This window comes from Dermacentor albipictus, chromosome 1 (assembly GCF_038994185.2).
Source record: "Dermacentor albipictus isolate Rhodes 1998 colony chromosome 1, USDA_Dalb.pri_finalv2, whole genome shotgun sequence".
NCBI lineage: Eukaryota > Metazoa > Arthropoda > Arachnida > Ixodida > Ixodidae > Dermacentor > Dermacentor albipictus.
Window position 1 is genome coordinate 210,569,620 of NC_091821.1, and position 14,217 is coordinate 210,583,836.

The 14,217-nt window shown below is 50.8% G+C and overlaps 1 protein-coding gene across 2 annotated transcripts in view; it reads left to right on the top strand.

Annotated features, from left to right (window-relative positions):
• Positions 1–8,967: 8,967 nt before the first annotated feature.
• Positions 8,968–14,217, top strand: part of LOC135906631 (uncharacterized) — a 42,272-nt gene continuing 37,022 nt past the window's right edge. For both annotated transcript variants that reach the window (XM_065438113.1, XM_065438114.1), the window contains exon 1: positions 8,968–9,130. In XM_065438113.1, the coding sequence (XP_065294185.1) occupies positions 9,108–9,130 (23 nt within the window). In that variant the 5' untranslated portion in view covers positions 8,968–9,107. The remainder of the gene's footprint in view (positions 9,131–14,217) is intronic.

Consider the following 14,217-nt stretch of genomic DNA (forward strand, 5'->3'; position numbering starts at 1 on the left):
GGCGTTTTCTGGGCGCCTTCACGCGACGAACGAGCGAGTTCGCGACAGCCTGTCCTCTCTACCTTCCCGCCCCTCCCCGCAACTCGGTTGCGCGAGAGCTGAGGCGTTTTCTGGGCGACTTCACCCGACGAACGAGCGAGTTCGCGACAGCCTGTCCTCGCTACCTTCCCGCCCCTCCCCGCAACTCGGTTGCGCGAGAGCTCAGGCGTTTTCTGGGCGACTTCACGCGACGAACGAGCGAGTTCGCGACAGCCTGTCCTCTCTACCTTCCCGCCCCTCCCCGCAACTCGGTTGCGCGAGAGCTCAGGCGTTTTCTGGGCGACTTCACGCGACGAACGAGCGAGTTCGCGACAGCCTGTCCTCGCTACCTTCCCGCCCCTCCCCGCAACTCGGTTGCGCGAGAGCTCAGGCGTTTTCTGGGCGACTTCACGCGACGAACGAGCGAGTTCGCGACAGCCTGTCCTTTCTACCTTCCCGCCCCTCCCCGCAACTCGGTTGCGCGAGAGCTCAGGCGTTTTCTGGGCGACTTCACGCGACGAACGAGCGAGTTCGCGACAACCTGTCCTCTCTACCTTCCCGCCCCTCCCCGCAACTCGGTTGCGCGAGAGCTCAGGCGTTTTCTGGGCGACTTCACGCGACGAACGAGCGAGTTCGCGACAGCCTGTCCTCTCTACCTTCCCGCCCCTCCCCGCAACTCGGTTGCGCGAGAGCTCAGGCGTTTTCTGGGCGACTTCACGCGACGAACGAGCGAGTTCGCGACAGCCTGTCCTCGCTACCTTCCCGCCCCTCCCCGCAACTCGGTTGCGCGAGAGCTCAGGCGTTTTCTGGGCGACTTCACGCGACGAACGAGCGAGTTCGCGACAGCCTGTCCTCTCTACCTTCCCGCCCCTCCCCGCAACTCGGTTGCGCGAGAGCTCAGGCGTTCTCTGGGCGCCTTCACGCGACGAACGAGCGAGTGTGCGACAGCCTCTCCTCCTCTGCCTCCCCGCCCCTCCCCCCAACTTTGTTACGCGAGAGCTCGCGCGTGACCGTAACCTCCCCCCCCCCGGTCTTCGTACCTGCCACTCGATGCGCTCTTTTCCTCGCCTTGCAAGGCGATTGGAAGATTGGTGGAAGAAAAATAGGGAAACGACAAAAAACGGAGACGTACAAATATAAAGTTCACACAGGGGGTCAGATAATTTGACTATGAAAAATTCATCGTGGTTTTTTTATATATGTTTTTATATTTTTTGTACTTTTTATTTTTTTATTTTAATATAATAGCAAGAGCTTGGTGGCCCAACCGACCACCCCGTTGCGAAGGGGACGCTCATAGTATCCATCCATCCATCCATGAATCGCTCAGTCGCCGAAATAGCGATCGGTTCTAACGAGCGACAGTGCATCTCTCTTCCTTGCCCCTCCCCGCAATTCGGCTGTGCGAATGCTCACGCGCGACAGTCCCCTCCCCGCCAGCCGGCCCTTTTCGCAAATCGGTTCCCCGAGAGCACGCACCACGACGCGTTTCCTCGCCTTCCTTTGCCTTCTCTCGCCCAAATCCGACCTCCAACCATTTACCACCGACCATCACCCATCGACCACCACCATCTAACCATGAAACCGGCCGAAAGAGCCAAAGAGAGCCAAAACGCGCTTGGAGGCTGCTTTTAAAGGCCCTACAACCTTTGAATGAGGAAGTCTGGGCTTCTCCGGTAATTCGGACAGTTCGGAAGCGCTCCTTGCGGGTAGCTTGAAACGTCGCCGCCGTATTAACGACGTGGAATCAGCCGCGGCAATTCGTCGTGACGTTTTCTCTTTCTTTATCTGGCATTTGAAGCACCTTGGCGGAGGCAATGAATTCGCGCACCTTGCGCCGTGGAAACCCGTGACTGACCACGAAAGGCAGCACGCTGTTCGACTGAAATCTCGAAACAACTTGTCTGACACTCTTTGCCTGAAAGGATTTGCTGTCCTTGAAATGCTTATGCATGGGGTGGGGTGTGTACACCATTTCTAGGGTAGCCAGGTATTCCAAGAGCTCTTGGTTTGGCTGTCACTTTGAAGCAGCAGTGCTTCTATCAATGATCGTTTGGTAGGCATCCGGGATGACTGCCTTAGCAGTGACACCACATACTCTGTCACTTTGCCACATTCACTGCGCCTTGCGACGCGAAATCTACGACAGAGCCTCCACTTGCTGTAAATCTATGGCACGTTGGTCTGGATCCTGCTGCTTGAATTATCCAGTCGCTCAGTATGGTGCGGTTAATCTTCCGCAGCTGCTGAACGTCTGATGGTTCTATAAGGACAGGGGCCTCCGCCATGCATAGCTTGCGGTGACTCACTCTAGTGAATTGCATTTGTCGACTGCAACTTCTATGAGTCTTCGGTTTAAGGTTTTTAACGTTTCGGACTGCTCAGCACTGCCCGAGGCACTGTTTTCAGCCAGCGAGCATTGGCCTACGCCGTGTGTCGAGCAATTCTGGGCAGTCCAGGCGTGACTTGCACGAACATTTATTAACGAAAATAATATCGAATTTAAGAACGCGTTCCTAAATATTCCATAGACAACGCCTAGTCCGAGCAAGAACGCGTTCTTAAATTCGTTATTTTCGTTATTAAATGTTGGTGCAAACTGCCCCAGGACTATACAATCAAGGAGATCCCGTGTTTACGCACCTGTATGTTGTAGAGTCGGGCCTACGTATTTCAACGTCGACGTCTTGATAACAATTGTCGTTTCTTGAACGCTCACGTGCAAACCCACCCGTTGAGCTTTGTGTCGATGTCTTTGACACAACAGTTGAATTTGGGATCTCGTTTCGTGGGTGCGATAGGCACCTGCCTGCTCTTGCAACAGGCGCCGATTTGCTGCCAGATTTTATCACTAGCGTGCGACGGGCCTACTCTGGCGTCGTGCACACAGCGGGAGGACGCTGGCACGTTTCTCGGCAAACGCAGCTTACTCGACGCAGTGGCCGAGACGCGCTCGCCGAGTCAGCACGGATCCACATCTGCTCCTCGAAGTTTTCACCCTATCAACGGAACCTTCTTCGATAGGACTCCACACTTGTGCTAAGAAGACGTCTCGAGGTACCCACCTTCCGGTGAGACGAACTTTTCAACGTTTCTCCGCAATTAATGGAAGAACTTGGCCTGCTTAGCCGGCCGCCGGCCACTAAGCCTAGTCCTTGGCTGGACGCCACCTCGACACCACCGACGCCACGCGCGTTCGTGGGCTTCTGAAGCATGGAAATCGAGCAAGCAGCGGCGTCCGCTTCGACACTCGGCCACTGGCGCACCGTAGGGACAACGCCGCGTCAGCCACAAGCCACCACTGTGATTGTTAAATTCACAGCATGCCTGAACCTTGCTGCAATCGATGTCGGTACCCTCGGCAACGCTATCCGCTCGGCGGCAGGACTCAACACAGTGGAACGCAGCGACACGTACTTCAAAATCCGCACTACACAAAACCTGGTGGCCGTTGACACCTATCGTCGATCTGCTGCCGACAAGCTCGCGGAACTCAAGAGCATCACTATGAACGATGCAGCTTACGAGACAAACACCTACGTGGCCGCTGATCCTATGAACGCACGCGGCGTCATACATGGAATACCCACCTCGGTCTCCGACGGAGAGCTGCAGAGTATTGTGGAAGTGGAACAAGCGAAGCTCCTGACAATCCGCCGAATAGGCACGTCCAACACCGTGATGGTGACGGTGGAAGGCCCACGTTTACCCAGATTTGCTCTTATTAATCGCGTTGTCCAGCGCCTCTACCCATTTCGACACAGAAGTTCGCTGTGCTCGCACTGCTTCACGCCCGGTCACGCCACCGACGTATGCCCAAATCGTTCAACGTATTGCATGTGCCATCAATGCAGTAGAACATTTCCCAGTGCGCAAAGCATACCTCCCCATGAGTGCTTCCCCTACTGCCATAATTGCGGCGGAGAACATTCGCCGACTTCGAAAGACTGCCCAGCAAGAAAAGAAGCGGACCGCGCGGCGCGTTCGCGGGCATCCAAGCATCGTCACCGACGGATACGCAACACGAAGCCCTTCCAGTATACATCAGATTTCCCTGCATTGCCACCGGGGACACACCGTCCCCGTCAACAGGACACAAGAGTCACTATAAGTGACAAGACCCCAGACACCCCCATCGCTACTTCCAACCGGTTCTCCGTGCTTGGCCAGACGAGTCGCAGCCGGAGCCGCAGTCGCAGCCGGAGTCGCAGTCGCGGCCGCAGCCGCGACCGCAGTCGCAGCCACAGTCGCGGCCGCAACCGCAGCCGAAGTCGCAGTGCCAACCAAACCATCACAAAAAAATCTCCAAATGGAAGCCCGCCGTCTAAGGCCGCCAAGCGATCTACCACTCCGGAGCCAAAACGTCCCAGAAATGACAAGAGCCAGCCAGCCTCTGATAACGGTGAGCCAGTCCGTCCAAACCTCCCTACTAATTCCTCACAATCCTCACCTAACACTTCACAGTCAACCCGTTCTATTTTACGGACTCCAGTCCTTCATTACTCGTACTCTCAAGCTCTTCAGCGCCCTATGACACCATCTACAACACCATCGCACATGCCGGACCAAACAAGCATGCAGCGCCTTGAAAGAGCAGTCCAGGTTTTAACAGCTAAATTAGACAGCCTCGCGAATGAAGTTGCAGTGATTCGCACGGTACAGGCTGAAATGCAATATCTAAAACAAGAAATTGCACGCACTGATGTCGTCGTTCAACAGCTAGTAGCCAACGCGCAAATATTCGCGCGTGCACAGACATCCACGCAGTCCAAGGTCGATGAGCCCTCCGGCTCCGCAAATCTGTAATATGGCAGGCACTAATCGACCTTTAGTAATATGGCAATGGAATTGCAGGAGCCTTCGAAGGAAGAAGGCTCTCTTACAACAATTCATCTGCCGAGAAGCGCAGAAACCAGATATCATTTTAATTCAAGAAGCTTGCGGACTTATATCATTACCGGGATATGAACACTTTACCCAAGGAAGTATTACTAAACGAGACAAAAGAGCTCCACAGGGTGTGACCGTTCCCATTACCACTGTAACATACGTGGCCAAACATATCCCAGCTATACAAATCGATACTGATTCTATAAACAATTCGATTCAGGAGCACGTTACTGTCCAGTGCCGCTTCGGCAGCCGTGACGTTGTAATTATCAATGCATACTGGGTCCCAAGGCTCGACTGTCCTTCTCTGAAATGGTTGGACACGTACACAAAGCTACATAAGGACAAAGACATCATTATAGCTGGGGATTTCAATACACATAACATATCATGGGGCTACCAGCGCACAACTAAAGCAGGGCAGCGCCTCGAAAGGAAAATGCAAGATAACAAGTATACGTTTCTTAATGACACAACCGAGCCCACGCGCCAAGGAAACAGTGTTGAACGTGACTCTAACCCCGACTTAAGCTGGTACCGCGGAATCGGAAATGTAACTTGGGCGAATCTTCACGAAAGTCTTGGAAGTGACCATTACATCATTGAAGTTACTCTAAGTATTCCTCGTTCTAAGGCTCGCCTTGCTAACGCAGCTTCTAGAACACAACTTACTGACTGGCACCGATTCCGATCAGACCTAGACAGGGCCGACGAACAGCCGGACCTACATTCATGGGTGAAGTATATTAGCGAGACGAGGAAAAAATACACCAAAATGATTGCGCGTACTGCTGAAAACCCACACATAGACTCTCATCTGCTTAACTTATGGGATAAAAGACACAGGATAGTGCAGAACTGGAAGAAACATAAACAGAATCATAGCCTTCGCAAACTTATTGAGCAAATTACAGTAGAAGCACAAGAATACGCGCAAAAACTTTGCACCGAGAACTGGTTAGAAACATGTGACAAGCTCAACGGCCGCCTACATACTGCGAGAGTGTGGAATATCTTAAGATCACTTTTGGGCCAAGGAAAACCACGACACACCATGGACAAGATAATGATGAGCTCTGGCCAGACACGCGAAGAAATAACTGATGAAATTCGTCAGACGTTCTATCCCTTGGACCAAAATGCAGAACAACTTCCGGATTACCCAACTGAGTCACTGGAAGAGAGTACAACAGGCATAAACAGCCTGTTTACTTTAGCTGAGCTACATACGGCTCTATCTTCGCTGAAACGAAACACAACGCCTGGCAAAGATGGGATTACTTATAGTACACTTCGTAACTTACCCTCTTCTCAGTTAGAACAACTTTTAGAATACATCAACAATATTTGGGAATCCGGAATCCTTCCAGAGGAATGGAAAACGGCAATAATAATACCAATCCCGAAACCCGGTAAACCGGCCAACTGTATCACAAACCTACGTCCTATATCTTTAACGTCGTGTGTAAGCAAACTGATGGAACGCATGGCCCTTAACCGGCTCAACTGGCACTTAGAAAACAGCAGTGCTTTTCCTTACACAATGACAGGCTTTAGATCACATGTTAGCACTCAGGATACCATGCTTCGTATCTCGGAAGATGTGTATCAAAATCACAGTCTCGTACAAACCAGAGTAATCGCAGGTGTAGATATACACAAGGCGTTCGACCACGTGAAACACTCCGCTATCCTCAAGAACCTCTTGACCTTACGAACCGGCACCCGCCTCTACAATTATATTAAAGATTTTCTTACCGGTCGCTCTATACAAATTCAAATCAATGGAGAGCTGTCAGCGCCATACCCTCTGAGTATAGGAGTCCCTCAAGGCTCAATCCTATCACCCACCCTCTTCAATATTGCTTTGCTCGATCTGCCTGCCCGGCTCTCTTCCATCGCACTACTCGAACACAATATTTATGCAGACGATATTACTATATGGTGTTGCAAGGGGTCCCTAGGTGAACAGGAGCACACCATCCAGTCAGGCTTAGATACCATTCACGAATACGTTAACGGTATTGGGCTTAAGTGTTCTCCAACAAAATCTGAGTACATAGTAGTAACTAATCAAATAGGCCGCCGCGCCGAAGAGCAGCGCCAAAGCATCAGTCTCCATATCGAACACAATGAAATACCGCGCCGATCTAACATCAAAATACTGGGCTTCATCCTTCAGGATGACGGCAGAGCTGAAGTATGGTTGGAAAAAACGATCCGACAACTAAACCAGATATACCACATGTTATCTAGAGTAACACGTAAACACAGAGGACTAAAGGAGCAAGAACTTCGAAGGATTATTGAAGCGCTTGTCTACTCCCGTGTGCTCTACCAACTTCCATATCAATCTCTCACTAAGACCCAGCACTCCAAATTAGAAACAGCGCTCCGCAAATATACGAGATTAGCATTAGGAGTACCCCGATTCGCCGCAAACGACCTTGTGGCCGCCACTGGGCTTTTCAACACACTTGATGAACGCATTACAATTTGCAGACAAGCGCAAATTCAAAGGCTTCAAACATCCCCACAAGGGCGCAAACTGCTCGAACATCAGGGATACCAGACAGGTGCCCTACCGCCTTTTCCACCGTTGTATTCACCACCATGGGACTCACTACCCAGATTCACGGTCCTACCCATACCACAACATATGCAGCCGCACAAACACGAAGCTCGCCGCTCCCAGTTAGTCAAACGAATAAATAGGGAAAACCCACTACCAGACACTACGTATTATTATACGGACGCTAGTCACTCGGAGGGTAGATGCCTAACTGCAGTAGTCGGCCCTGACTACGAGCATGTTAACGCACACATAGGAGCCCCCGACCCATCCGACGCAGAGGCTCTTGCTATTCTCGAAGCAGTCACCCGGCCTCATCATCCTACCCAACGCATCTTAATTCGCACCGATAGCCAAGATGCATGCCGCATGTTTCGCGACAACTTGCTACCTGAGCATATACACAGCCTACTACAATGTCACTTGGATGCACACCCTTTGCTCTGTGTTACCTTGCAGTGGATACCTGGGCACCAAGGCATGGGGGGGAACTCCCGAGCTCATGAGCTCACCCGCGTAGTTAGTTTTCCGGGTCCCCCGTGTCTATGGCCATCCGAATTTAACCCAAGGGAACACAGAAAGACTTTGCACAAGGAGCGCACATCACTTTTAAAGCAACTTCGCGCGAATGCCGTCACCTTTATTACTCCCCCTGCTAACCTCTCGCGAGAGGACAGCGCTATTCTCCGAAGACTTCAAACAAACTCAATAGTGACTCCTCTTTTCCGTCACTATATTCAAGGCCTACCTGGGCCACCGAAATGCCCGAACTGCATGGAATATCCGTCCCTAGAGCATTGTCTATGGCATTGCCCTCACACTCAACCCAAACTGCAGTCAGCCCTCTCCATCATTCCCACTAACATCAAGCCACGGTCATGGACGGACTGGCTCACTCCACCACCCCATGCAACTCACATTCTCCTGCCGGCGCTTATCCAGCACGTCAGAGACGTGTTGGGTGAGGACTGGTAGCTGACCGACCAGGGTTGAGCGCCGGACGCTGGCGTAAAAATAAAAGTTTTCTCTCTCTCTCTCGACGCAGTGCTGCTAGACGGACACTAATGGCTTATCAGACACCGACGCCGGAGAGAGCAAAAAAACGGACGCGTCCACTCGTGATGGTTTTCACTAAAGGTGCCAATTTTTGTCCAGTAAATTATCACATATACTCGGCGTCGAATCGTGTCATGAGGACAGCATAAACTAGAGCTCATCTTGAGTCCGTTCATCGTTCTGTATGGCACAAAATGCTCCTTCCATTTCATGCATGTTCTGAATGAGACAAGAGCAACCGTCTTGTTGACAAGACAAAGCAATAACGAAAGGGAGACGCGAATGAGAGCAGCAGACGACAGGAGACACTGATGGAGGAGGAGGTAAAGGAGGAGGCAGTGACGAGCGCTACGACCAATCAGCGCCGTGCGCTCGCAACCACAGCGCTAACCACGTTGATCTTGCAAGAAGCGATAACAGGCGGTGTCGGGTTGGCTACCTTGGAGGCTGCGGTTCTAGTCACCGTATAACGGCGGAAAGTGCCGTATGAATTGTGCACGTGGGTTTACTCCGAAGGCGATAAAGGCGGCTGGTGTACGAAGTTTGTGCCACTGTCTTTTGCCCTATCAACATGCGGACCGAAGTATTCGAGCCGTGAGTATAACGAATGTTCTGTCCTCCTCCTTGCAGCATCGGCTTTTTTTCCGAGCCGTGATTATGTGGCTGCTACTCAAAGTTGCGCTTTCGTCGCGCGCTGCTGTTTCACGTGGCTCCGACTGTTATTATTTGAATTACGAGTGGAATATGAGCGTGTACCTTGATCATCTTGGGGTGCTTGTATGGGCGCATCACATTCGTTGCTGTTGTTTCTGCCTCATGCTGCCTCTCCTGTCGCGGAGGCATTGTCTAGGTTCTTACTTCTATTGCAGTGTTCTCAGACTCCGGGGTTTATAGTACCGGCAAACGGACGCCTCAGGAGAGCACCTGAGATTGTAATAAAATAGGCGACGCTTAATCTTCAGCGCGCCCAAGGGGCAGCGGAGTGATCAAAGCTGCAACGAGGGTGGTCCGTGGGTTTGGGGCCGCCGAGGCCGAGACGTACCGGGGATATTTTTTCGTACAAGATCGGCTTCCCGCTGGCGCGGATCGCCGATCTTGTACGCGATGCGGAGGCCTCGGCGAATCCTCAACCCGCGGATAAATTCCAGCTTTGGTGTCTCCGTTGACCCATTGGTTTCCTGGAGGCGCCACCAAAGTGTACTAAATAACGGCACGTTGTTACTGCGCAAATTCTCACTTCCCTCGCGGCCTACCAGTGTGTCTGAAGCTAGCATTGGTTTAGAGTTGCGATGACGCTCAAAGCAAGGAGTGGGCTTGAACCATGAAGAAAGGAAGTTGTTTCCTCCCTCCGTGGCATGAACCCACAGCTGTAGTTAAATAAAGCGCCGCCACAAAAGCGTGATGTGCTGCTTGTTATACTCCGCATGGTGTTGCACTGCTGTCTCTACCGTCAGCTGTAAGACACGCAGTTACCCTAGAGAGCATGTGTCGTTCGTGAGTTGGCGGATGTGGTAGGAATAGTTTCTTCTTTGATTTTAGCACGCTAAAGAGATACACGAAAGGGAGAAACACACAGAGCGACAGTGTGTGTCTTTGTGTTTCTTCCTTCCATGTGCCTCGTTAGCGCCCTAAAATCATGTTGTACAAATCGCACCAACCTACCGAAGAAGAAGCTTTACGAAGAGCTTCTTTCTTAGTACGTGCATGCGATGAGTAGTCCACACTGACAGAGGTGCGCAACATCGATGACTGTACCTTGGCTGCGCAGTTATTTCTCTGCGTCGACTGTGTTCATTTGGAAATTGTATGCATTGCATACACCTCCTACTGAACTATCTCGCTCAGTTTGTAAAACTTAAACATTATTTATAAAAGGGTGATCACCCAGTGAATGAGCGACACTCAGTCTATTCTAGGTTCCTTTGACCTGATATTACCACTTTTTTTTATTAATAGATATTACTTTCGACACGTTACATTATAAATACGAGGCATCAATATGTGCTACTAAATAGGTTGGCGTTCGGGTTGACAGTTTCCCAAAAGCGTCCGCCCTCTAGGCTCTAGCATTTCAGAACGATCTTAACCGGAACGGCAGTTCATATTTCTTTTAGCAAATTTTGGCTGTGGATATTTCGAAGCGGTGCTAAATTGAAGGTTTCTGCTAAGCAGACATCACTACACTACTTCTCGCTTTCAGTATTGCAGTGAATTAAGCGCTCTAAAGTGAGTGATTCATAAGTTCATAAGTGAATATATTGTATTAGCCACTTGGACAATGCAATTTGTCGTGCGAGGTAATCCACCTGAGGAGAAGGAACAAAGATATCTCCATCGTTGAAAAATCTGTTCGAAGTAAAAGAAGAAAAAAAAATGTTGCGTGTGTGTGTGTGTGTGTGTGTGTGTGTGTGTGTGTGTGTGTGTGTGTGTGTGTGTGTGAGAGAGAGAGAGAGAGAGCATTACGCACACACGGCCAAGCGCACGGCGAGAGCGAACAGATCGAATCAAGTTCTTCGGCATGATATTCAGTGGTCCGGTTTAACTTAGTTCGTTTACACGATTTTCTTCAATCATCAATTGTGCCGGTTGGGAGACGGAATGTTCCTTGCTGGCCAGAACTTAGCGGCGGACAACGGAGAAAAAAGTGCGGTTATAACCAATAAGCTGTTTAATTAACTAAAATTACGAATTAAGCTTCTTTTTCTATCTTTTTTTTTCTTTTCTAAATTCAGTGAACACAATAAAACTGCTCAATTAAAGCCAATTGGTCCTCGATCTAGACATGTCCACTTATTTGAAATGCTGGTGCTAGCGACATTTTCGACATATTTGTCTCTGTAATGTGCTGTACGAAAGGCATGGGTGATTATTATTATTATTATTATTATTATTATTATTATTATTATTACATGCGAATAATTTCTTGGCGAACATTTGCCACCTACGTCTCGGAGCTCTCATGGTCATTTTGTTAGCTTGGTATATACCAAAATTGGCATAGAGTGTATGACGAACATAAATGATAGGTCATGGCATGAATGTCATGACTTGCGTGTTATGTAGGTCGTAAAGCAACCGCCTACATCTTGGTGCTCTCATGGTGGTTTCGTTAACTTGGTATCTACCAAAATTGGCATATTATGACAAGAGTGTGTGACGTACATGAATAATAGGTCATCGCATGAGTGTCATGACTTGAGTGTTATGTTGGTTGTGAAGCAACCGCCTACATCTTGCTGCTCTCATGGTCGTTTCGTTAACTTGGTAGGCGGGCCGCACACTGCTTTGCGTAACATCGATTTCCACAGGGCGTGGGACCTGCCAGCTTTTTATTATTATTATTATTATTATTATTATTATTATTATTATTAATTATTATTATTGCGATAGCAATTGTAAGGATACCCCAGGCGAATTTCCGGCGTCACCGTGATGTTCTGCATTATGGCTCATTCACCCCGACGACTTGAGGAGGTCGCGCGACCGATTGCAATTGGCCTTCAAAGATCGACTCAAGGCGACCGATGTATACATACACACCGGCAAGTGTGACCGGCCAGTCGCCACACCAAAATGTCCTTCATATGCGGGTTCACGTCTGCGTGCAATCACGTCTGCTGCAGTCGCCGGTGTGAAAGTGCGATAACATGGCGGCCGCGCGCCTTATGCCGTAGGTGCGAACGGAAGCATGCGAGGGTGAGCCAAGAGGGATTGTGGCTTGATGCGGCGGCGTCTTCTCGCGCTCGCAAGGGAGGAAGGTGGGAGGGTGTGCGCCGTCTTCTCGCGCTCGCAAGGGAGGAAGGTGGGACGGTGTGCGCCGTCTTCACACGCGCTCAAGAAAGGGAGGGAGGGAGGGGGGGCAGGGCATTGTGCATCACCTATTCTAATCCAGTTGCGGCGGCTGGGCGCGGCCGCGTGCGTCGATTCTGGGAGGCAATCTGCGGTGGGCTCAAAGGCCAATGGACCTGAGATAGCTGATGGCTTTGTGTGCGCTGTGTTCTCGCGCGCTAGCGTGTCGGAGTCGATGAGATTTCGAGGGTGACGATGGGAGTCTTTGTCGTGACCCATATAGGTATTGCTTTGGAGAGCCGAAACAGCAACGCGAAGTTCATGAAGAGGGAAAGGGTCCGAAAGATTGAGATTGATTGATGGGGGTCCTATGTAATCTGGGTACGTTAGTTTAGTGTATGGGACAATGTAGGCTTCGCGGGGATCTTGATCTTGAGAGCTTCCACTGTCATAAGCGTCGAGGGTCTTACTTAAAGCGTGCTATAGCTGCTTCTGCATGTAGCCACAGCATTAAAAAGGAGGCGGAGGAGACGCCATGGCAGAGCCGAGATGCATGATAATGGCTAGACGGTCGCAAGTGTGAAGCTAGCACTCTTGCGTAAGTGTGTCGGAAGCACGTAAACGGCAGTTGCTTTTCTTGCGGCGCCATCGTTTCAGAAGGCCTCCTCGAGCATCCCAAATGTGGAAATGCTGGTTGGGTGGCGCATCCGACACGCTGGTCTGAGTCCATGTTGTGGGAACGTGAAAATAAGTTTGCAGCGCATCAACCCATTCCTACAGTGTGGAGGCAGTGGGGCAGCCTGACGCACATATCTCACCCGGCACCAGTTCGTCATACGTGTGGATTTTGGCGGCCCTTGAATGCTTTGGCATGTAGCGTAGTGATCAGAGGGTGGTCGCTTGTGGGCATGTCGTGGGTATTGTTCCACGTTGCCGTCAAGGGACTCCGTCGTGAGATCTGGCGGTGTGTCCCGTTGAACCGAATTGCCATGGTGCGTGATATAATCTGGGTCGTTATGTAAAAGAAAGGAATGATCGCGAAATGTTTTTGGAAGGTCGGTGCCTCTAGGGGTTTTATTTCGATAGGCCCAGGCTGTGTGCGGGGCGTTAATATCGCCTCCGACGAGATGAGAAAAGAGGCGAGTATAGGGTGTCGGCGGAAACTGTCATCTAGGGTCGTGTTGGATGCGCGAGGGGGCAGTAGACGTTAGTTAGGAAAACACAATTGGTAGGAGAGGTTCCGCAGCAAGCGGAAATAAGGCGAATCGTAAGGTAGGATGGAATGTCCGCTACATCAACCGCCGTGAGATCCCTGGGTACATAGGTCATGTAAGCAGGGTGAGAGCCAAAAAACTGTCCAGTGAGAGAAATAAATTGAGCGGGTTCTTGAAGGAAAATGATGTTGGGTGGCGAGGTGTGTGCGGCAGTGTACTGCAGGAGGAGCCGCCGCTTGCGCGCGAGCCTCCTGCAGATCCACTGCCACACGATTAAGGTCAGACGCCATTGTGGAGGACGCGAATTTCGAGGTCGTCCGGTCGATCCTCAGGTGCGGTGCGGCAGCGACTACGCGAGCGGCGAGGGCTACGGAGGCAACGCGGATGATCCGTGTAACGGAAGCAGTGTGCCAGACGATCGTCCAGCTCTTCGCAGATAAGAATGAGAAGAGTTGTAGAGATGTGGCGAACAGAGGCCGCTTCGACCCTAGAGAGTGAGGTTCCAAAGCGCTGTTCTAAAGAGCTGTGAAGTGAAGCTGTGAGCTGTGTGAAGGGAGTGAAAGCTGCAGCTTTCACTCCCGTGAAAGCTGCAGCACTGAAGAAGAGAGGGCATGCCGCAAGGCGTTGCTCAATAGTTTTGATGCGAGCCGCCCTCCACAGAGGCATACGTAGTCCACT